The 23,624-nt window shown below is 32.0% G+C and overlaps 2 protein-coding genes across 3 annotated transcripts; both read left to right on the top strand.

Annotated features, from left to right (window-relative positions):
* The first annotated feature begins 3,222 nt into the window (after positions 1–3,222).
* LOC126700708 (mavicyanin-like) lies at positions 3,223–5,124 on the top strand. The gene is made up of 2 exons (XM_050398908.1): positions 3,223–3,397; positions 4,796–5,124. The coding sequence occupies exons 1-2, from the start codon at positions 3,223–3,225 to the stop codon at positions 5,122–5,124; spliced, it is 504 nt and encodes a 167-aa protein (XP_050254865.1).
* A 4,842-nt stretch (positions 5,125–9,966) lies between these two features.
* LOC126699507 (mitochondrial carrier protein MTM1) lies at positions 9,967–18,998 on the top strand. 2 transcript variants are annotated; one of them, XM_050397366.1, is made up of 11 exons: positions 9,967–10,104; positions 10,221–10,481; positions 10,744–10,833; positions 12,041–12,169; positions 12,524–12,583; positions 12,714–12,884; positions 13,532–13,631; positions 14,216–14,307; positions 14,396–14,545; positions 15,020–15,078; positions 18,692–18,998. In XM_050397366.1, exons 2-11 carry the CDS (start codon positions 10,269–10,271, stop codon positions 18,822–18,824), a joined length of 1,197 nt encoding a protein of 398 aa, XP_050253323.1. In that variant the 5' UTR covers positions 9,967–10,104; positions 10,221–10,268; the 3' UTR covers positions 18,825–18,998. The 2 variants fall into 2 exon arrangements, with proteins under 2 accessions (XP_050253323.1, XP_050253322.1); XM_050397365.1 differs by lacking the exon at positions 18,692–18,998 and adding an exon at positions 15,717–16,200.
* Positions 18,999–23,624: the final 4,626 nt, after the last annotated feature.

Genomic DNA, 23,624 nt, shown 5'->3' with positions numbered 1-23,624 from the left:
AACCAAATTCGTTTAACAAAAGTTAGCGACAACATTTTTCGTCGCCAATATAATTAGCAACGATATTTAAAGCATTAGTGACGACTATATGCCGTTGCTAAAGACCAAATTTCTTGTAGTGATATTCTACTCACATGGATACAATCGAGAATTTGACTAATCGAGAAATGAAGAAAAATTTATCACTTAACTAGTATTTAAGCTGTCACATTGATTAATCACCAGCCATGCATTTGCTAGCCCAGAACTTTGTAGAAATCTTGCTAGTTGGAATATCAAAGTTGAAAATTATTAAATAAACCTATTTTCATTTTGTCTGAATATGATAGATTTAGTACGTATCAATTTGTCTAGATGTAAGTGATGTAATTTTGCAATGAAGACAAAATACAAATTTTAGGTTTTGGATACTCTTTTTTTCTTTTTTTAGAGTCACCGCCATATGTTACATTTTAATTAAAATCAAAGACATTCTTTATACTAAGATATTTTTGCAATACCAAACACTTCATATTTTTCATAATTTGATAGCTATAACTTACCATAATGGGAGAAAAAGAATTTAAATTTTAGAAGTGTCCGTTGAAAATGTCGATATAATTACAAGACTCAATTTGAATATCTCAAACACATTTACGGTTTGATACATGATATTGACTTTTAACCACAACATTCATAAATGATGGATGTCATTTTCTAACATGATATTGATTTTTAGTGCTGTTACGTTTAGAGTTTGGCATGTTGCTCTTATCCACATCGTACAAGACCAATGGTACGATTATGGCCTTACGGTTTTATTGGACACTATATATAGCTGTATAATGGCACAGATAAGAATCATATATAATTAAGATCAAATCAGACCCAACTGGACATAGATTCTGAGGTTGTGAAATCGTGCAATTCTAAGTTTCCAACAATTGAAATTTTGAAGTCCTTATCATTTGCCTTGTAATTTTAAATTTAAGTAAATATGACTTGGCCTCTTTTCTTACTATCTAGAGAATAGAGTCTGATCAACCATAAGCTGTTCCCACCTTGTTTGTGTCGATGTTGCACAAGTTCGAAAGAATGAAACAAGACAACTAAGAGTCTTTAATCTTAAGGAAATAGACAAAGAATGTTGTTTTACTTTATTTTTTTAATAACTAAGCCAAGGGTGTATTTCATATATATATATATATATATATATTCATTGATCCAATAAATTTTCAAAGAGAGGATCCAAAAGGCTATGTTATCGTTACTTCCCCATTGTTCCAACATGACACATTTGAGGGAGAAAAAAAATGTTTTGCTTAAAAAGAAAACATAATTGAAACGAGTTCCTTGGAGGGTGAGGTCCAGAAATTTACACTGTAGAGAATTTTTCCTACGTTGGAACTGATTTTTTTTTTTTTTTTTTTTTTTTTCCATTTCTTCGGAGATGGAGAGATCCATTTTTCGAATAAATTTTCTCTTAATCTTGTTGGATATTTTGTATATTCAAGTAAGTTGCAGTAAACGTTCGATCCCACTTTAATAGCAGTGGAAGAATGTTGTTTGAGTCCACTTTAAATTAGAAAAGAAAGAAAGAAATGACAGAAATCGCAGTTGACTGAGAGTCTATTGCGTGTCTAGCGAAAGTTTTGATTTGATTTCAATAAACACTCGATTAACTAACTGCATTTTTACTATCGCATACCCTTGGTGTAATAGTCACTTTATAAATATAAATGTTTGAGGGGTGTGAGGGGTAAGGCTCGGAGTTTAAATCTTCAGGAGGGAGCTTTACACACATATATACTTAGATTAGATTAGAGTAGAATTCTATCTTGTATTTAAAAAAAAAAAAAATTGCCAAGAATTACATCACTTGATAGTTAAATAGGTGAACATTAAAAAGATTGTTTCTAACTATTTTTTAACAGTTATAATACTTTAATTTTGACTTTTTATGGTCTATATATATTGTTTAAACAATCATTATTTCCTCTAGTGAAATTTTTTTCAAAAATATTAGAAATCATGTAGGTTTTCTCCAAAATTCCTATTTACCATAGAAACGAATTTGTAATAACTTTTGTGTGAGGGCAAATATTGTCTAAGATAGAGATTTCTTTGTACCACTAGCTAAACCATTAAAGTCTCTGTATTATTATTATTTAATTAAATTTTACTTGTTTCTTTTACTGTATAACTTGTGGTATGATATATAGGTTCACGTTACTTAGTGTAATCATTGATAATGGCAAAGTTATTTTGGTACCCCATATTTCAAAGGTTGAGAACGGAAGTAGGAGTGCTTATACGATCCTTTTTCTTCTCTCTTTTTTCTTTTTTTTTTTTTTTTTTTTTTTTTTTTTTTTTCTAAGACTTATACGATCCATTAAATATACAGTAAAAAGTAAATTTTGCATCATATATCTTATTGTAATCTCCATGATACAAAAACTAGTTTGACATTTGTAAGCCAATTGATTCTTTGGAGCCTAGCTTATAAGCTCCTAGCTTTTAATTTTTATTTTTTATGTATAGCTTTTTGAATTCATTTTTAATTTATCCCACTTTTTCTCAATTTTTTTCTCATTTTTTCAAAGCATAAGTATATTTTAACATACTTTTAACAAAAAGTTAAATAGATTATTCCCAAACGAACACTCATTATGATCATGAGATTCATGACACAGGCTTTAATTTAGGTTGTTGCCATTGTTATTGTTATATATATTGACATTTTATTATAAACACCAACAACCAGTCTAAGTTCCAAAATTTTAGGATCATTTGACATTTGATTAACAATTAAAAAAAATAAAATAAAATAAAATAACAGCACAAGTATATATAGCAAAGTTACTAATTTTGATACTATATATATATTCTAGGTGATCTCCATGAACATATACACATGTCATGAGAAATGGGTTTAAATGTCAGTAAATTTGATTGGTATTGTATTAACGTACAAAAGCACATTGTGGCATTTGCAAACTTTTGGGGATCATTGTTGGTATTGTTATACAGGTCTGTGTGATGGTATCCCATGGATGATTTTAGGAATGACCTAATAACAGAGTTAGCTATAAAAAACTTTCCGTAACATTTTAGCCATCCACAGTCATCTGCTTTGTTGGAGGAGATAAAGAAAGTTCAAAATCTCTTCCAACACAAAGCTCACCAAGCCCAGGAAAAAAAAAAAGTAAAAAAAGAAAGGGAAGGAGATATTGTAAAAAAAATATGGCCAAAATGCTTTCTTTAATTTTGTGGGTAACTATGGGCTATTTTCTAACTGGGCAGGTGGGTGCAATGACACACATTGTTGGAGGAAGCTTTGGTTGGCGCTTCCCTGCAAATACTTCCTTTTACCAAGCCTGGGCCAAGCCAAGAAATTTCACTTCTGGAGACAAACTGAGTAAGTTCTTATTAAGATTTTATGATTGCCTGAAGTGCCTCTTCTTCTGGGTTGATGAGCAAAAATGCAAATGTGAATTTTCTAAATTTCTCATGAGTTTAAGTGGTGATAACCCACCAATAATGACATCTTTTTGTAGTGTCTTACATTTGTTATTCGAACCTCATCTTCCTTCTCTTCTACTATTTACCGATCAAAAGAAAAAGATAATAACAATCAGAAAAGACAAATTAATTGAGACTTTGCTCACTAGTCAATGCTTCAATGACAAAGATTGGAAGTTTTTACAGAATGATACTAAAAGTTTTGAGGCAATTATTATGCCAAAATGTGTCACAAGTTTAGGGCTTATTGAGAGCCCCTAACAAGGTACCGTCTCTCCTAACACTTCATATATGGGACCCATAAACTACGAGAGGGGTGGTCTCATAAGACCATCTTAATTATCAGATACCCCTTCCAATTAGTATCCGTCATGTTTGGTTGTAAAGCAACTTATATACAAGGAATTTGAGAATCTTAATGCAAAAGTTTTCATCATTTGTAAGGAAATAAGAATATTTTCCTTCAAAGATCTTCGTATGATTTCCTCTATAAAAAAAAAATTCAACATAGAATCAACTGCAAAATACAAACTTTAGTTACAATGCAATTAAAATTAAAACATAAATACGAATGCATGTATAACGTTGTCTCATTTGTTGATCACTTACATAATATTGAGTAGTAACTCTACAATCTCTTAATATGCTTCTTTTTAATTGCATTTTGTTGTGGTAAGTAACATAATATAGTGTTTATGTCAAATTCGATAGTAGGCTCATCCATATCTTGTGGTAAACCAAGTTTCTTATTTATATATTTTCTATTTTTAAAATTTTCATCTTTTGGTCACTTTAGACAAATAGTAACATGTCATACATGACATAAGCTTTGTCACATCTCTATTACTAACTCATCACAATAATAGCAACTCTACAATTTTCTAGCATCTTTATTTTACTTTTTCACCTATGATTGTAATAGTGTCAGGTAAGATTGAATTAAAAGGCTCTTGAAAATCACACACACTTTTATATATATATATATATATATATATATATATATATCCTTAGGCCTAGCTTAGATAATAAATATTTGGGAGGAGGGAATTGGGCTGATATAAAATTTTAGTTAGTTCAATTAATAAAATCTTCTATATTATAGGTAAATGACCTAGATTTGAATTATATGCTTACACCTAAAACAACCTCATTGATATCTTAGCCTAACAATTAAAAAAAATCATCGTATAGTAGACGTAAATTACATTATAGGTTTCAAATTCTATCTTATCTTCTGATTATTTGATCTTTATTCAATTCAATCTTAACGTTGATTCTCCCTCTTGAATTGCAGTCTTCTTGTACACTACGGGCTTGCACAACGTGCTAGAGGTTAAAAAGGAAGATTATGATGACTGCACTCAAAACCATGTGATCAAAAAGTATGATAATGGACCAGCGATTTTTGAGGTCACCAAACCTGGTGATCACTACTTCATTTGTGGTCTCAAAAATCATTGCCAAAATGGGGAAAGGTTAAGAATCAGTGTAATGAAAGGAGGTGAGTCTTCGGGCGGTGGTGGTATATATGGGATGATTACCAAGTCTTCGGCCAATTCAATACACAATAGTATTGGAATGCTTTCTGGTTTGCTATTGGTTCTGTTCAAGCTGTTAATATAAAAGGAGCTAAGGTTTTGGGCTTCAACTTTGGAGTTGGACAGAATTTTGAGTGGGTATTTGATGCAAGCTGTTAATACAAAATCAGCATGTAACAATATAGAATCAAAATCAAGTGTCAATTAATCTGTGTGTGTGTAAGATGTGTATAGATTATGTGGTCATTCACCTTTTTTTTTCCCGACCAAATTTCTTGTGAGCTGCACAAAGAAAAGTAATTAACCTCATGACTCATGAACCTTACTACTATCTTTTACATGAAAGTCAAAAGCTTTGGGATAAAAAGCAATTACAGTAAATGGAAGAAGGCAACCACCCTTGTAGATGGACTAACAATTTTTTTTTTTTTTGGTATACGACTTGCGTCTAAAGTCTAGATTCTAGTGTTCCTGTGCACTAGACTATTAAGTTATCTGAAGAAAACCAGAAAAGTATTATTAGTTTCGCTGTTTAATTTATTCAAATGATATGAACCTCTTATAAAGGAGGAGAGGATGCAACATGACAAACAATGAAATTTACAATATTCTACCAATAGGACAATACATGTCCTTCCTAATCAAAGACTATTTAAAAATTTCAATTAAAAGTACAATAGGTGTTTCTCAACCATATATAGTTTCAAAGGATCTTCACTAAAGTTTTCTTCAAGATTTTTATAGATTCAATGGGATGACTCTAAAGCCTTAATTGATCACCCCTCCTTTTAGAAAAAACAAACAGTGACTTTTATTAAAAGAAACCATACTTAAATGTATAGTTAGAGCAAACAAAGGAGTTTTTTTTTTTTTTTTTTTCATAAAAATAATATAAAATAAATTTTGAAAAAACTATTAGAAAAAAAAAAAACATTACTTTACTTTATTGTAGTTTTGTAACTTGTTGACATTAACTTTACTTCTTTAGGTTCTTAAAAAAAAAAAAAAAAAAAAAAAAAAAAAAAAAAAAAAAAAAACTCTTTTAGGAGGAAAAATAAGTTCAAGTCCCCTCCCCCCACTCGGTGTAGAATGAATTATCGAAAATAGAAATGTAATATATAAAAAATAGTGTAAAAAGTTGTAAGGCTCCAAATATTTATAACAATGGTCCTGTTAACGAGTGCATTTAGGACAATTGTTAATAATTTATTTTAAGAACATTTTGATATTATTTTTATGGAAATTATAAAAAAGTACTGTCAAAAACATTGAATTTTTTTTTTTCTGATAAAAAATTTCTAAAAATAAATCCTAAATCAATTCCCTTGATACATCCATTAACTTTTCCCCTAATATAATTCTTCTAGGGACACATGTTTTACCACACACCTTGCAACAATGTGCATATGTGTTAGCTAGTGATTGGATTATATTACTTACACATGAGTTTATCATTGATGCTTTTTTTTTTAGGAAATAGTAATACTTATTAAAACACACAAACACGAAAGTAGTATATAAAGTTTTTTAAACAGGCTTATAATATATTTCATCATTGGTATTTGATGAAATTTTCCAATAACCGTTTGACAAATATGCGGGTTGTGACAAAGTGTATAACAAAATGATGTAATTATTTAATGCTCTTTAAATACAATAAATGCATGTCCCTCCTCTCTCACATGAATAATGTGTTACACCAAATTTACATGAGAGGGAAAGCGCATGCATTTTTTTTTTCTTAATTCATTATGGAAATATTGAATCATTGTTAGGCAAAATGTGTCCTTGTACTTTGTCATTTTTTATTTTTATGAATTGTACTTTGTCATATTTAGAAGATGACAACTAAATCCTTTTAATATAGTTACTTTGCTTAAATATTATTTATTTATTTATATTATTTGACATGGTAGTAAAGAGTTTATTTTCCTACCAATCACAACTTCCCAAATCAAAAGTTTGTGATGAGACCATTTATTCAAAATAATAATAATAATAATAATAATTGCTGTTAGAGAAAGTTTCTAAAATGTTGGTTAATCCCACCTTTCAAGTAGTACCACTTAGATCACTACATATCTTTGATGCGATGGTCACTTCATAACTATAAATGCTTGTGAGGTGTGGAGGGTAAGGGTTGGGGTTCAAATCTCCAAGAGGGAGTTTTACACACATATACACTTACACTATGTTTGGTTGGAGGGATTATAGGGAGGATGGAAAATAATGGGTGGAAAATGGTGTGGAAAACAGTGTTTTCCACTGTTTGGGAAGCAAAGGAAAACAGAGAGGATGGAAAATCCGGGAGAAAATTTTCCTCCCGGACCCATCAATTTTTTTCCTCCCAAATCGGGAGGAAAACTGTGGAGAGAAAGCTGCTCTTACCGTGAAATTACACAAATGCCCTCTCCCACCTACCCTCCTCACAAATACAACGGCTGTCCTGGAATCAAGTAAATAAAAAAAAAAAAAAAAAAAAAACCAGAGACCGAGAGCTGGAGAAAAAAAAAGAGAGAAAGCACTTCTTGAATGAGGGAGAAAAAGAAAGAAAAGAAGGGGGAGATAAAGAGATAAGGAAAAACGTGTATGGAGGAAGAAGAAGAAGAAGAAAAAAAAAAAACCAGAGAGAGCGAGCTAGAGAAGATGAAGGGAGAATGAGAGTGCTGGAACGTGTGTGGAGAAAAAGAAAAAGAAGGGGTGGGGATAGAGATAACGTGTGTGGTGGAGGAGATAGCATAAAAAAAGAAAAAAAAGAAAAAGAAAAACGTATGGCGGTAATGAAAAGATTGAAAAGATAAATAATATAAAAAATAAAAAATCCTAATTGAGAAATGTTACTATAATATTTTCACAATAAATTTTAAGTAATAGATTGTTATTAGTTAATATTGGTGAGCAAAAAAATAATTTCTGTGGTGGGTTCAAATTAGAACTAATAACAACTTTTCACAAAAATTTTGTTGTGAAAATATTGAAAAAAATGTTGTGGACGTAACACTTCTTATTGAAAAATATAATAGTTGGTAAATTTTATATTATTTAATGAGTATAAATAAATTTATTTTTTACCAATTATGTAACAAGGGTATAATAGTCAATTTATATAAACTACTTTTTCTATCCTCCCACTTTTCTTTTCAACCAAACAAAAGAGTTTTCCATCCTCCCACTTTTCCATCCCTCCAACCAAACACACATGAGGGAAAACTAAATATTTTCCATCCTTCCACTTTTCCATCCTCCCACAATTTTCCATCCTTCCACTTTTTCACTCCTCCAACCAAACGGACCCTCAGATTATGTTAGAGTAGAATTTCTATCTTGTATAAATTAAATTCAAAAAAAAAAAAAAAAAAAGTAGCACCACTTAGTGGGTTTCAATTAACTCAACTGGTAAAGTTTCTAATAGTTAAGTAAGAGATTTAGGGTTCCATTTCTACCTACATAAAAAACTGATTAATATCTTGATCTGATAATAAAAAACTATCATTAAGAGCATATATAAGTTGTGAAAAAAAAAAAAGGAAATTAGCAATTTAAGACAATAAATTAAATAAAGAAGAAAAAGAAAGAAAGAATGCAATTTTTACTTGTACTGACCCCAATTTTAGATTCGGAGTATTTAATATTTATTACAATTAATTTCCTTCTTTTTTTTTTTTAACGTTAAAATTCCCATACATTAATTTGCTCCATGTCGGTCCACAATCCACATCGGGTATCCCGCCTCGTCTCGAGCACAATGGAAAGCCCTAGAAGCCCCAACGGCATAAAACCCACACACATTTTAAGGCCTTGTTTGTTTCCACAATAAAAAAAAAGTCCTCTTTTAAGTCTTTATAAACAAAAGGCCAAAAGGTCCTATTTTCTAGTGGTGTAGACTTATTTGCTTAAATTTATTAATTTAAAAAAAAAAATTTAAATAGGCAGATTCAGGAAGAGGGGAAGCTGGTTGCAAACACACAAATACGGGGACACTACAGATTTAGTGTGTTTGTTCAAGAAAATAAAATATGGATTGTGAAAAATAAACAAAATTAGAAGATTATGTTCCACACTATAGAAAATGTCATTATCTATCACTTGAACTCCCAATGATAATTATACTGAAAATCCAAACACATCTTATTGACCACTCTCTTTCAATATACAAGATTCAATGCAATGATAACATGTGACCATTTTTAAACATGTATTTGCATATCATATTTAATTTAGTGTTTTTTTTTTTTTTTTGGATCAACCATAGGTCTAGATCTAATCTATAGGAATACTGGACATAAGTCCAACCATATATACTAAAAATAAATAGGTTAAAATGAAAAATACACTCTAAGTTTCATTAGAATTCATTTCAATTTTCTAACTTTACTTTCGTTCATTTAAATCCTCTAAGTTTCAAAATTTTTTAATTAAGGCCTTTTTGTCAACCTTTATTAAATTTTTTTAAAAATATATATTTTTCAATAATTAGTTAAATTTTTTTAATTTAAAAAATTTGAAGCAAAAAATAATAAAAAAAAATTGAAAAATTAGCCATAACATTTAACAAAGTCAATAGAGATGTTTTAATTGAATAAAATTAAATCTTAAAGAATAAATGAAAATAAAATAAAATGGCTAAAATGAATTCTAATAAAACATAAAAAGTAAATTTTACATTTTAGTCAAATAAATAAATGTTAAATTTGTTTTGTTTCCTAGTCTTTTTGGTATTGTTATTTACTTCGTTTGGTACTGTTATTTAAAAAACCATTTTCATTATTTTTTTTTTATAAGTCATTTTCATTATTTAAACACCATAATATATATTTTCACAACATTTTTTCACCACATGTATTTTCACGACACTTAAATAACATTAATAAAAATTTTTTATCAAACAGATTCTAGTGTCCCCAATTGTGTGGGCTTGACCTTTTAGGAGCCTGCGTTTGCCAGCTGGTGTATCAGGGTCCTACAACCCCGTGAGAGTCGTTTTCCTTTTGCAAGTGTCAACAAACGTGGCCTCCCCAAACTACAGAGAAACAGAGAGAAATACGATTCTCTCGCTCTCTTCCTGGTATGCGTTTTTCCTCTATTTTTTAATATTCTCCTTACTCTTCCCCCTCCTCCAAGGAACCAGGAAAAACAAATAAAAACATTTTTTGTTTTTTGTTTTTGTTTTTGTTTTTTCAGATTGATCTGAGTGATAAAATTCTAGAAAGTTGGTTAGGAGAGAATAGGATGGTGGAGACTGAGACAGAGAAAAGTCAGAACCCGTGGATGAACGGTCAGGATTCGGCGGTGGAGAGCAGAGTTGAAGAGGTGGGATTGGGTTCAACTGCAACGCAGAGTTCTACTTCGGATGTGACTTTGGGGCTCGGAGAGCGAGCTGTCTCCGCCGCCGGCGCCGCTTTTCTCTCTGCTATTATCGTCAACCCTCTCGATGTAGTCAAGGTAGGCACATTCACATGCCCATGTTTTTTTCTTCTTCTTAGTTTTTGGTTTGGCGTGTGGAACTGTGGGAAAAGAAATGAAAAAAAAGATTGGGTTTTGATTATGTAAATGAAAAGCTTTGTGCTGTTTTTTGATTTTTAATTATGTATTTGATATAATGACAATCTGGGTTAGTGAAAAGTTTCGATCTTGTTGTTGTTCTGAATGGCAAATTTAAGATTTTTGTGTCTAAAACAATGTTTTTTTGTGTCTTGTCTATCAGACGAGGTTGCAAGCACAGGCTGCAGGGGTTGCTTACTCACATCCACTGAGTAACATTATGAATCGAATGGCATATTTTGGACCCAAAACGGTAAGTATACTCTAGTTCTGTCCCTTAATCATATTGCAAAAAATGTAAATTTTATTGTGGTAGTATATCTTGTGACTTTTTTGTTTGATATTCTAGTGTAAACATTAGTAGCTAGGATTTCTTAGGTTCCTTAAACGGACCATCGATGATTCTAGTTTCTAGGCGGTTGGAGTGGGAAATTATTCGGATATGGAAGTAATGCTCACCCCTAGTACCTTGTAGTTCAATTAGTTGGCATCTTAGGTTTAAAATTTTAAATCCGCCCTACCCATTGTAACTATTGAATCATCAAAAATGGAAGTAATGCAGTAATGCTCCCTCCTCTCACGTGAAAGGGAGATTCACCATGAATTTAATTTGTGGGACCCACTGTCAAGTGAGAGGAAGGAGCATTGCTCTCGGAGAACTGAATAATTACTCTTTATATGACGTGTTCTGAGATGGCTGTTCAGTGCCTGAAATGTTTTGGTGATAGTAAGACCATTGCCTTAATTCACCTAGGCACTTTGATACTTTTAGGATTTTAGGAATTATTGAATAGTTGCTTGGTTGGAATTCCCCGTGAAAATGAATGTTCCCTTGTAATTTCAAATACCGTATAACAATTAATGGATCTTTCATTTATTATGTTGGATCCTTTTGTAGGATTTTATGAAGTTACTCTTTAACTTTTTTTCCCTGGATAAGTAGAAGAGTTTTGCAAAATGGAAATAAAAGAAAAGGGGGGGGTGGGGGGGTGGATGCAAATACCCCTTATGCTGTTTCCAATTCTTGAAGTGATAGGTTAATAATCTGTAATGAGTCCATAATAGTGATGCCTTCAAATTTTATGGGAAACCAAATGTGATTATCCTATTTACTATGATGTTGAAATAAACCTTAATGGAGCAAAGGAGACATAAACCTAGTTTATTGCTTTCTGTGCCTAAAGTATTACCAATGAGAAAGTGTTATATGTGCTTCTTTGTTAAATTTTTCTTATGGTGTTCTGGGGTTCTTGGAGTGTGGGGGTGTGAAGGGAAAGAATTACCTGGATGTTAAAAGGCCTTCCTTTTACTAGGTTTTATGTCTTTTAAAAAAAAATATAAATTAGGGCTTTCTTACAGAAAATTTATGTACTGACTATTTTTGGAATTTCTCTTTCATCTAAGCGTATCCTCATCCAATAATTAATCAATCAATTTTGCCTTCCTATGTGTTTGTGCAGATGTTTGCAGATCTAAGATGTTCCCCATCATGCACACATGCTGGAATTCATGGTACTGTAGCTTTATGTCCTCCAGATTGTTTTCAATACAAAGGAACGCTGGATGTCTTCTACAAAATTGTAAGACAGGTTAGTTGATTTGTCCTTTTGAGTATGGAGTTAACAATATATATTGTTAGGCAGAAATGATCTTTATGCTGCATTCTAAAGTGCATTAAGGTTTGTATTTCTCCTAAATGCTTGATGGGGATATGTTTTACTTGTATATATATATATCCTGTACTAGGCAACTGCTAGATTTATGTTGACAGAAACGTTGAGAAGTTAAAACTTGCAGGAACTTAATATTGTTCTGAAGTGATGTAAAACACATTTAATTTATGTTTCAGAATGTAATAGGTTCTATCTGCTGTTTTAAGTATTATTTTTGTGTTCACCACACATTACAAATATGATGGATTAATGGGAGAGTATTTTTTACAGGAAGGATTTGCCAGGCTATGGAGAGGCACAAATGCAGGTCTAGCACTTGCTGTACCAACAGTAAGTTCCTCATTTTATGCATAGCTTTTTTTGTTTTTGGGTGGGTGGGTGGGTAAGGGATTGCATTTTCAGAATTTGTTGTGTGTACAAAACTTCTGATATCATTTTTACTTTCTTCCTTGATATCCAGGTGGGAATCTACCTACCTTGCTATGACATTTTCCGAAATTGGTTTGAGGAACTTGCTTCCCAGAATGTTCCAACTTTGACTCCATATGCCCCTTTGGTTGCAGGCGCGTTGGCACGCTCCTTAGCTTGTGCAACTTGTTATCCTATTGAACTTGCTAGAACTCGCATGCAGGTAATTTTAAACTTTGGTATTTTCATTCTATAGTCTCATCTGTGAAGTTTGGACATTACAAAAGTTCATAGGGATAATGTTTTTCTTGATTTGTAATTATTAAAGCTGAAGGACCGTGTGGATATTTATTAGACTTGGACATAGCTTGGTCATAAAAGATTGCTGTCAAACATCCCTGTAGACAGCAAGATGTGTGCCTTATATTTCTATCTTTATGCATGCAGTGGACGTGGTGACATGTTGATATATCATGTTATAGGGGTACAATAAATTATGTATGTAATTAATAATAAAACCATTGGGGTAACTTTTGTGAATCCATTAGAGGTATGGATTACAATTCTGTGTTGATAGACCATGTCAGAGCTGCCTTTTCTGTTTAATCCATTTCTTGTGTCTATTGCAGTACATTCTATATGTCCTGTGTGTTTATTGTTTAGGGCCACGTGTTTCTCATAAGTCATATCTACGTGGTTGATAGTCTCTGGTTTCATATTATGTGTTCCGCATTTGTTAGAATTCTTTGCAAACATGATAAATTCCATTTGTTTGTGGAATACGCTCTTCAGAATATTTTATATCAGTCTGGCTCCCAGCTTGCTTTCGTGGCGGCTTCTTATCTTTTCACTTTCTTGTCTTGATAATAGGCATTTAAGGTTACCCAAACTGGTATGAAGCCTCCTGGAGTCTGGAAGACTCTTCTTGGGGTCACCTCTCATGTCAATGGCACTGGTGTTCAAAACAATTGTAAGTATGATTATGGCACTGGGCTTGGCATGATCGCAAAGTTTCTGGTCACATGATATAATTATTTTTACTGCTTTTTTCTCTGGTATTCCAACTCTATTTTGTGGCCGAAGGACTGTATTTGTTGAAGTAGATTTTGGAAAAGCTAATTTCGATTACCATCTGCTAGATGTTGTCTTGTGCAAAGTTTTCCATTAACACTAGAAATCTGGGACATGGGGCTTGTTTGTGGAACTTCTGAAGTTTTAAACTGGAATTTCCTATTTAAATGTTGGAGGTCTAGGCTTCAATTTAAGGCTATGGTTGGAAAATGAACTAGTTGCTATCACCAAACTATTAGATTCTTTTGGATGCTTTAAGAAACTGGCAGTTTCCATAAATAATGTTCTTTCATTATAGCAGTTCTCAGGAAAAAATAAATCACCCGCAAAAAGAGGAAGAGGAAAGAAAGGATTGTACTTATTATGCACCTTTGTTTTCTTTTTGGCAGTACCACACACGATGATTTGCTGTTTTAGCATTTTACCCGTAAGGATGTTGTAATTCATTTTCAGTTGTAATTGACATACTCTTGTCTGTTACAGTTCAAGGCTATCGTGTTCTTTGGACTGGCATGGGAGCACAGCTTGCTCGTGATGTTCCGTTCTCTGCAATCTGTTGGTCAACTCTTGAACCAGTATGATCTTATTCTTCAAACTGTTTTAATGCATATTTCTGCTCTGTGTATATGTTTTGATGATTAGCTCTGTTCTCTTTCTGTATAGATTAGGAGAAAACTCCTTGGTCTGGTGGGGGATGAAGCCAATGCAGTCAGTGTCCTTGGGGCAAATTTTTCTGCCGGTTTTGTTGCAGGAAGTCTTGCAGCTGCTGCCACATGTCCTCTAGATGTTGCAAAAACTCGAAGGCAGATAGAGGTATTTTCCCCCTTTTTCTTTTTAAAATGAAACTTATGCTTTGTTTGATTATGGGGGATTTAGACTTACATTAATTTCTGCTTTAATATTATCTTGAAGTCTTAGAGGTTCATTTGGTGTGCTTCTTCTTTTGATAGATACTTTATTCTTAAGATGACTGAGAAAATGTGAATTTTTCATAGAGCAAAATAAATGAGGAAAATTTCAGAACTTAGTTGAGGATGGAAATGGTGGATTGTTTACATGATTTGTTGAATCATAGCATAAATTTTTGAATTGCCAATGCTGTCATGGCACAATTTTGGGATGGGATGGGGTCTTGTGTTCAATTCATGCACTATTAATATATTTTAGTAAGGATTTTGAAATACAGTTTTCGTATAAGATACGGATAGTAAGTTTAACATTATACCATATTCACTCAGATATCTTATGAGTAACTCTGTCTTTTCCATCCTTTTGTGAATTATGCAGACGGATCCAGTCAGGCAATTGAGCATGACAACAAGGAAAACACTTCTGGAGATTTGGAGGTATATCTCTACTTTATTTGATTATGCACTAATTTTTTTAATATATATGTGTGTATGTTTTCCTACTATCTGTTAGCTTCAGCTCGAGATTTTTGTATTTTTTCATGTCTAGAGTGTTCATCATCATGAACGCAATGTTCATTTTTTTCAATAAAAGTTTTATTACCTATCAAAAGAAAGTGTGAGTGAGGTTGGATGAGACAGGGAGTTAAAAAAGGTTCACCCATTGATAAACTTCAACAATTTGTAATGTTGAAAAATGCTTCTAGGTTTTCTGTAGTTTAAGTGTAATGCTAAAGTAAATCCATAGTGTAATGGGCACAACCAATTTTATGATCATTCCTGTTTGAGCGTTCTGGGCATGAAGGTGTGAATTAGTTTTCTTCAATGTTCTAGTACTGCATCAAAAAGAAAAAAGATAAGCAAATAGAACATGAGTCAGAAATTAGACAACCATGTTGTCCATTGATCTTGTTTCTCTTGATACTGCAGCCTTAAAATTTTTTTCTTATTGTGATTGAATGAACTACTTTTAGCAAAAGACGCTATTCTCCAACCACTACTATATCTAGCTTTAGGAAGTTTTTCTGTTGATAGTAGTAATTGTAACTCCTGAACTTTAAATTTGCTTGGAACAGGGATGGAGGGATGAAGGGTCTATTTACTGGAGTCGGTCCTCGTGTTGGTCGTGCAGGCCCTTCAGTTGGGATTGTGGTTTCATTTTATGAAGTTGTAAAATATGTTCTACATCAACACTATGCAACTTCATAATATAGGCGGGAAATGTTCTTTTTATCCAGTTTTGACTTTTTCACTGCTAGCCCTCTTTGTGGAAGTCCTCGAAGCAATTTTGGTAACTTGGCGAGAGAGCGACTTGACCAGAAAGCATAGAAGTTTTTGTTCTGTGGATATCATAGTATGCAAATAATAACATGCAGTCTTGATTCTTGTCCATGGTAGATCCTCTTCTACAGGCCTTGAAAGGCAGAAATGAACTTCTCACCACACTGTTTTGGTTCTTAGTTTGTAATTTGTAGCTCGGTTTGAGCAGAAATTTTGTAACATTTGGGTTTTATTCCCCATTCAATGTTTTTTTTTCCTGAGATTATCTCAGTTTGCTAATACCAATCTCTTTCATACTCGTGGTTGGATTTTAAAAAAAATACATATCTGGTTCTGCTACACTGTTTGGATGTAGAATCATCCACATCCCCATAATTGAAAATCCCATCGTTTATAAATTTCCATGTTGAACGGACTGATGTTGAAGAATCAGCAGATGAGTTGTGGTTAGGTTTTTGCTATAATATTTGTAGAAATGTTAAAATGATTGGAAATTGTTAATCATGAAGTTTGCTTGATGATTAAGATTTAAGAGTTATGACGTGGATGTCATAAGTTAAAAATTATATCATATATATATAAAAAAAAAATTTAGTAGTAAAAATTTACAAATAGTCCCCAGAATACATGTTCATTCTTAGAGAAAAGAGTCATAAAACCTTATTACTGTTGAAAATTTTCAATTGAATTTGGGTTGGTCCTATTTGTTTGGGTACCTTTTTTCTTTTCCATGTGTGGAACCATTCAAACATATGACTTTATTACATTATACATTTATCCTCACATGTATCGGTCCAACCTTTCAATATAGTTTGAAATTTACAAATAGGGGCAAGACCTTATTAATTAGTTCTGAAATTTACAAATACAAGTTGCTTTCTTCATTCTTAGAAATATGACCATATTAATTAGTTCTGAAAATTTCGTAAATCTGAATTTGGGGTTGGTCCTATTCATGGACTATTGTTTATTTACTTCTTTTTTCCCTTGTGTTACCATTCAAACATAGTAGTCTTTAAATCTTTATTACATTATACTCACATATATAGGTCCATCAACCTCTCAATCAGCAGAAATAAACAAATCCAAAATTATAGATATGGTGTAGTATCTAATACTGTAATAGGTTTTAAAGTAATGGAAGCTATTTTTTTTTTCTTTCCAATAAAGGATGATAATATGCAAATGTTGAATGATTTGGTTGACAATAAATATATTTTCCTCAAAAGACTAAACTTACAGAAACCATAATATCTTTTATATTGATAGAAAAAGAACATACGTATAATCAAAAACAGGATTATTACAATGAGTTCCATAGAAGGAACACCATGTTTAATTGTTTCCTTAAACGAAGAAGGATTGTAAATCGTAGAGTTTCTTGGAGAGAATATGCAGAGTCTATGAACTGTGAAGTGGTCCATTAAAAAGAACAAGATGTCAGCATGTTGGTCCATGTTTGTTCTTGATAGTAACCAGGAACCAAACTTATTGACATCTTTACAAATTAGAGGTCCTCATGTCTCCTAGTGGATGGACCAGAATTGCTGTGTGAAGCAAAGTCATGCCCAATAGCCAATTATGAAAGTCTAGTCATGTAGGCTAATTATAGCGTGTCTAAGATGGTTCGGAGAGTGATATTTTCAATTTTTTTTTACATGTGGGATCCATGAATGGTTAAAATATATAGTAGCATAATTATAAGCCTAGAGGAAGAGATGCAGATAGTGATAGGTTTGTGAATTTGAGGTGTTATTCTTCCATAGATTAATATTATTGAGTTGTGGCTTCTTTGATTCCTATTCTTTTTTGTTGATATTAGAAATATTAGTTTAGGTTCAATTCAATGCATATTGTAATGTGTTATACAAGTATTTATATTGCACATCTTAGAGTTAATCTTTAATTAGCTTAGGGTTAATCTTTATATATAACTGCATAGTCTGCATCCTTGGCAAGATTCGAACAACATTATACCATATTCGGTTAGATATCTTATGAGTAACTCTGTCTTTTCCATTCTTTTATGAATTATTCATAAGGATCCAGTCAGGCAATTGATCATGACAACAAGGAAAACACTTCTGGAGATTTGGAGGTATATCTCTACTTTATTTAATTATGCACTAATTTTTTTAATATATATGTGTGTGTTTTCCTACAATCTGTTAGCTTTAGCTCTTGAGATTTTTGTATTTTTTCATGTCCAGAGTGTTCATCATCATGAATGTGATGTTCATTTTTTTCAATAGAAGTTTTATTACCTATCATATATATATATATATATATATATATATATATATATAAGTGTGTGTGTGTGACTGGATGAGACAGAAGTTAAAAAAAAAAGGTTCACCCATTGATAAACTTCAACAATTTGTAATGTTGAAAAATGCTTCTAGGTTTTCTGTAGTTCAAGTGTAATGCTAAAGCAAATCCATAGTCTAATGGGCACAACCAATTTTATGATCATTCCTGTTTGATTGTTCTGGGCATGAAGGTGTGAATTATATTTCTTCAATGTTCTAGTACTGCATCAAAAAGAAAAAAGATAAGCAAATAGAACATGAGATAGAAATTAGACAACCATGTTGTCCATTGATCTCGTTTCTCTTGATACTGCAGTCTTAAAAAATTTCTTATTGTGATTGAATGAACTACTTTTAGCAAAAGACACTATTCTCCAACCACTACCTATATCTGGCTTTAGGATATTTTTCTGTTGGTAATAGTAATTGTAACTCTTGAACTTTAAATTTGCTTGGAACAGGGATGGAGGGATGAAGGGTCTATTTACTGTAGTCGGTCCTCGTGTTGGTTGTGCAGGCCCTTCAGTTGGGATTGTGGTTTCATTTTATGAAATTGTAAAATGTGTTCTACATCACCATTATGCAACTTCGTAATATTGACAGGAGATGCTTTTTATCCAGTTTTGACTTTTTCACTTCTAGTCTTCTCTGTGGAAGTCCTCGAAGCAATTTTGGTAACTTGGCAAGAGAGTGACTTGACCAGAAAGCATGAAGTTTTTGTTCTGTGGATATCATAGTATGCAAATAATAATATGCAGCTAAAGGGGATTGGTTTAGTTGGTAAGGCTTGAAGGCTTTGCCCAAAATGCCTAGGTTTGAGTCTTGCTGCCAGTAGTCCTCCTTTGATGGGCGATCTATAAGTCCAATGTAGGTCTTCTTTGAGGCCTACGGCTTGCCTTAACCCTGGTATGGGTAACCCCTTCACCTACACTTTTTTTTACCAAAAAAAATAAAATAAAATAAAAATATGTAGTATTGATTCTTGTCCATGGTAGATCCTCGTCTCCAGGCCTTGAAAGGCAGAAATGAACTTCTCACCACACGGTTTTGGTTCTTAGTTTGTAATTTGTAGCTCGGTTAGAGCAGAAATTTTGTAACATTTGGGTTTTATTCCCCATTCAATGTTTTTTTCTGATATAATCTCAGTTTGTTAATAACAATCTCTTTCATACTCGTTGTTGGATCTTAAAACAATACGTATCTGGTTCTGTTACACTCTGTTTGGATGTAGACTCATCCTCATCCTCATCCTCATCCCCATAGTTGAAAATCCCATCATTTATAAATTTCCATGTTGAAACGATTGATGTTGGCAGATGAGTTGCGGTTAGGGGTTTGCTATAATATTTGTAGAAATGTTAAAATGATTGGGAATTGTTAATCTTGAAATTTGCTTGATGATTAAGATTTAAGAGTTATGGAGTGAACGCTATAAGTTAAAATTAAATTGTATATATAAAAAATAAAAATAGTAGCAAATACATTCTCTTCATTTTATTTATTTATTAATACATGTTCAAGACAACAATTTTATTCTTTATCCTCACCAAGGACCTTACAGCTTAATTGACACCTCACTATGCATAACATATTTGAGGATCTAAGAGAAAAGGGTCGTGCTATGGAAACTAGTATTCACTGTACCTTAATTTATTCTTAACAAGTATTATCATCATTAACTTCATTTGGCAATCTACAGTGTTTGTTTGAATGTTCTCCCCTAACTTTGCACTTTGAGCACTGGAATCAGCATGGTCCTTTACACACAAAATCACTTGCGTTCTCTAACATGTGGAAGTCAGAACAAATTTCATCTTCTTCGCAACTACACAGCACACAAACAAGCAAAAAAAAACAACCAGGTTGTGTTTGGATGCAAGATTGGATCTGTTATAGTTAAGTCCGTTTATCTATTTTTATTTTTTCAATAAATCTGTTACTGAGGGTGGCCCTTGTTTAAGCAAAATGAATTAGACCAAAATTTTGGGTGCTTTTAACTTTAAGAGCCTAAACTATTTTCTTGCTTTCCGAAAAACTAATACATATTCTGACTTTGTCAATGGCATCCAAATTTTCTAGATAAATATAATTTTTCAATTCATAAAGAAACTACAAAATGCAAAATACAAACAAAAATTAAAAAAATAAATAGATAAATAACACCCACAGCACAATGAACAAAGAAATTTTCATTTCAGTATATAATTAAGTATATAGGGCACTTTCCAAATTAAACCTTTTCGTCCCATTTCGGCCCCAAGTTTATAAAGACCACCACAAAAACAGGAAAAAAAAACTCATTCACCTATAACTTAACATTTAACAACAAAAGGTAAAGTACATTCAGCATTAAACATCATTGCTATTGTGCGACTAATGATCAAATATAAACTTCTACGGTGATGGTGAGGCGTCGAGTGAGTGGAATTAGTGGATGATGTATGTGAGTACCAAAGCCAAAACCATTAGAGCACACGCTATTCCTTGATCTATTGAGGTCCCTGCAAACATATATAGATGATCAAATGTCATTATTATCATCATCATCATCATTGTAAAACAAAATTAATCTAGAAGATATTGACCAAAGAAGAGTGAGTGAAAGAGGTATTAATGGTAAAGTAAATGGAATCTACTTAAAAAAAAAAAAAAAAAAAAAAAAAAAAACCGAACTAGACATGGATTCAAAATATTATAGGACTGTGGCCTGCCCTTTTCTAATGATTATTCAAGAAAGTTGAAGCATGAAAACGAAATGTTTTGGAAATAAATTGGCTGAATTGCAATGCTTCTAAAAAAAAACTATAAAAAGAAATTAAACTTGCAAAATCAACCTTTTCTTTCTTCAGAAAATAGGATGGTAGCTAAAATTTAGGATTAGGATGCGGTTATTTTTGGTTCCAAGGTGTTTAAATGGACCGTTTCTCGCATAGTTTTTCTCAACCTTTTCTTTCTTAGAAAAATCATTGCTTTTTTGGGTATTATTTTTGTTCATTAAAGGCTCATTTTCTATATATAGGTTGTCTATTCAATGGAAAATAGTCATATTCCTTTCCTTAAACTTCTGTTTTTCCTGGTATAACAGGCGACATTCCATTCTAGTTCTAGATCTGTTGTGTAACAAGAAGAAACTTTACTAATAATAAAAAATGACATATAGCATAAAATATGATCTTGAAAAACATAAAAAAATATATATATGATAATTTATTTAATTTTATTTAAAAAAGAGGACATATATAATTAGAAATAAAAACATCATGCCATTTTCACAAACATAATGATTGGATGATCCTTATAAGACCAAGAATTAAAAGCATTGAATGCCATGCCATGTGAAAGATTTCTGAAGAAAAGAGTCAGCCGATTTTGTCAATAATTATTTTATTCATCCGATATATACATTTATATTTTCATTGTATTTGGACTCCAGATCTTTCTAAAAAAAAAATAATTGTATTTGGGCTCCACAATTGTGTAAGACTTGTATATTGTGAAATGAATGATGCATGTGATAACTTCTGTTTGGTAGTCATGAAAGTTTAGGATAGTATCCAAAATATTTTCAACTCTTTCCTAGAAATGAAACAGAAAATAAGAGAGGAAAAGAAAGGACAACACACCATCACTTGTGGGTGCAGGAGCAGGAGAGGGAGATTGTGCCTGAGCCACTTGCAAAATGAAGGCGAAAATGACAGCAACAATGGCAACCATTCCGAATGAAGCCCCTGCAACAGCCATTTCTCTCTCTCTCTCAATGTTTATTCTTTACAAATAATTTTTCCCTAGAGAGAGAGAGAAATCAAGAGAGAAACCCCGTACCAAATACAAAGAGATGGATCGATCACTATAGGAACTAGAAAGCAAAGGGTGGTGGTGAATGAGGTTGGGAGAGAGGAAGCGTTTTTATAGCATTGGCTTTGACAAGAGAGAGAGAGAGAGAGAGAGAGAGAAGGAAAGGCTGTTTTATATTTTAGTTTTATGCATGAAAATAGTGTTTGAGGCAAACCGCATGTTTAGGGGATCCATACACCCATGTTACCTTTATTTGTTCTGTTTTTTTTGTATCCAATTGTTTTGTGCTTTTGCTGTGTTGTATTTTAACTTTTTTATGCTTTTGCTTTGTTGTTTTTGTTCATCGTTTAAGGTAGTTACAAGCTGTGTTAGGTGGAAGGACAAACTGTAATCTGTTTTATATGTTTTTTTTTTTTGTTGCCAGCATGGATGCTTCTAAGCCTTCCATTTTTGTTGATTCTTCTTCTTAAAGAAGATTCTCTGGTGACTTAAACACCCTTAGACAACTATTCATTAAAAAACAAAAAAAAACACCCTAAGACAACTCACCAAAATTTATGAGGAACCTGTCACCAGAACATAACAGTATAAAGTTTTTAGCTGGAAATTGCATACAGGGAGAGACTTTAAAACATGACAGATATTACACCAACTACAAATTTTAGTAACTAAACTTTACCAATTAATTCCTATTAAAAAATAAAAAGCTTTACAAATTAATGTGTTAACCTCTTTTCTTTTTCTTTTTTTTTTTTTTTTTTTTTTAAGGAGGTGTTATTGTGTTAACCTTTGAACACACACACACCAAAAAAAAATTTTAATTTTATTTATTGTTGTTGATGTAGCATCAATCACATTCATTACTACATTAACTTGTAAGTCCTTCTTTCTTTTTCTTTTTTTATTTATTTAATTTTATAATAATTTTGGTACTAGTTTTAGCATTTTCCTTAAAATAACTAAAAGAGTGAAAATCTCCAAATTATCATTGGATATGAAATTTTTTACCAATATATATAAACTTGATCTTAACATAAGGGAGTACTTTTTTTTTTTTTTTTTGAGAGAGCATAAGGGAGTGCTTAAACTCTCTAGATTATCATATGAAAGTCCACTAATTATCAGGTTTATCTAACAAAGGATGAATGAACTTTTTTGTAAATGTTTATTTTGCGCTAGAAAAACTGTTAGCATGATATTACACAAGAGGTGTCTCTGTTCTGTATTTTCAATTTGATACACTTAGACAAGCTGCATGAAGCCATGAACTATATATTGTGAATGATAAAACCAAACGTTTATATGGCCAAATTTCTTATCATGTACTTCAAGCCATATGATATAATTAGGTTTTGATGTATGATGTGGGTTATTCACAAGATCAAGCTTAGCCATTTCTTATCAGTTTCACATTGAAATAGCTTCTTTAACTCATTTCAATACTGCTAGCAATAAACACGAGACTTCTAACTCGGGTGCCTTTGTATTTGACCATTAAGCCATCACAACTCTATTCCAAATTTACAGGTTGAAGTTTGCAAATTATTCAATGATAAATGAAAATAAACTACACTAAATTTACCTATAGACAACAGCATA

This window comes from Quercus robur, chromosome 9 (assembly GCF_932294415.1).
Source record: "Quercus robur chromosome 9, dhQueRobu3.1, whole genome shotgun sequence".
Classification (NCBI taxonomy): domain Eukaryota; kingdom Viridiplantae; phylum Streptophyta; class Magnoliopsida; order Fagales; family Fagaceae; genus Quercus; species Quercus robur.
Note: the sequence above shows the minus strand (reverse complement) of the source record. Positions and strands in the feature narration are given on the sequence as shown.

Coding starts and splice junctions, on each gene's coding strand:
- LOC126699507 (XM_050397366.1), top strand. CDS start 10,269: ATGGTGGAGACTGAGACAGAGAAAAGTCAGAACCCGTGGATGAACGGT. Junction 12,885..13,531: donor TTGCTAGAACTCGCATGCAG/GTAATTTTAAAC, acceptor TCTTGATAATAG/GCATTTAAGGTTACCCAAAC. Junction 13,632..14,215: donor CACTGGTGTTCAAAACAATT/GTAAGTATGATT, acceptor TGTCTGTTACAG/TTCAAGGCTATCGTGTTCTT.
- LOC126700708 (XM_050398908.1), top strand. CDS start 3,223: ATGGCCAAAATGCTTTCTTTAATTTTGTGGGTAACTATGGGCTATTTT. Junction 3,398..4,795: donor CACTTCTGGAGACAAACTGA/GTAAGTTCTTAT, acceptor CTTGAATTGCAG/TCTTCTTGTACACTACGGGC.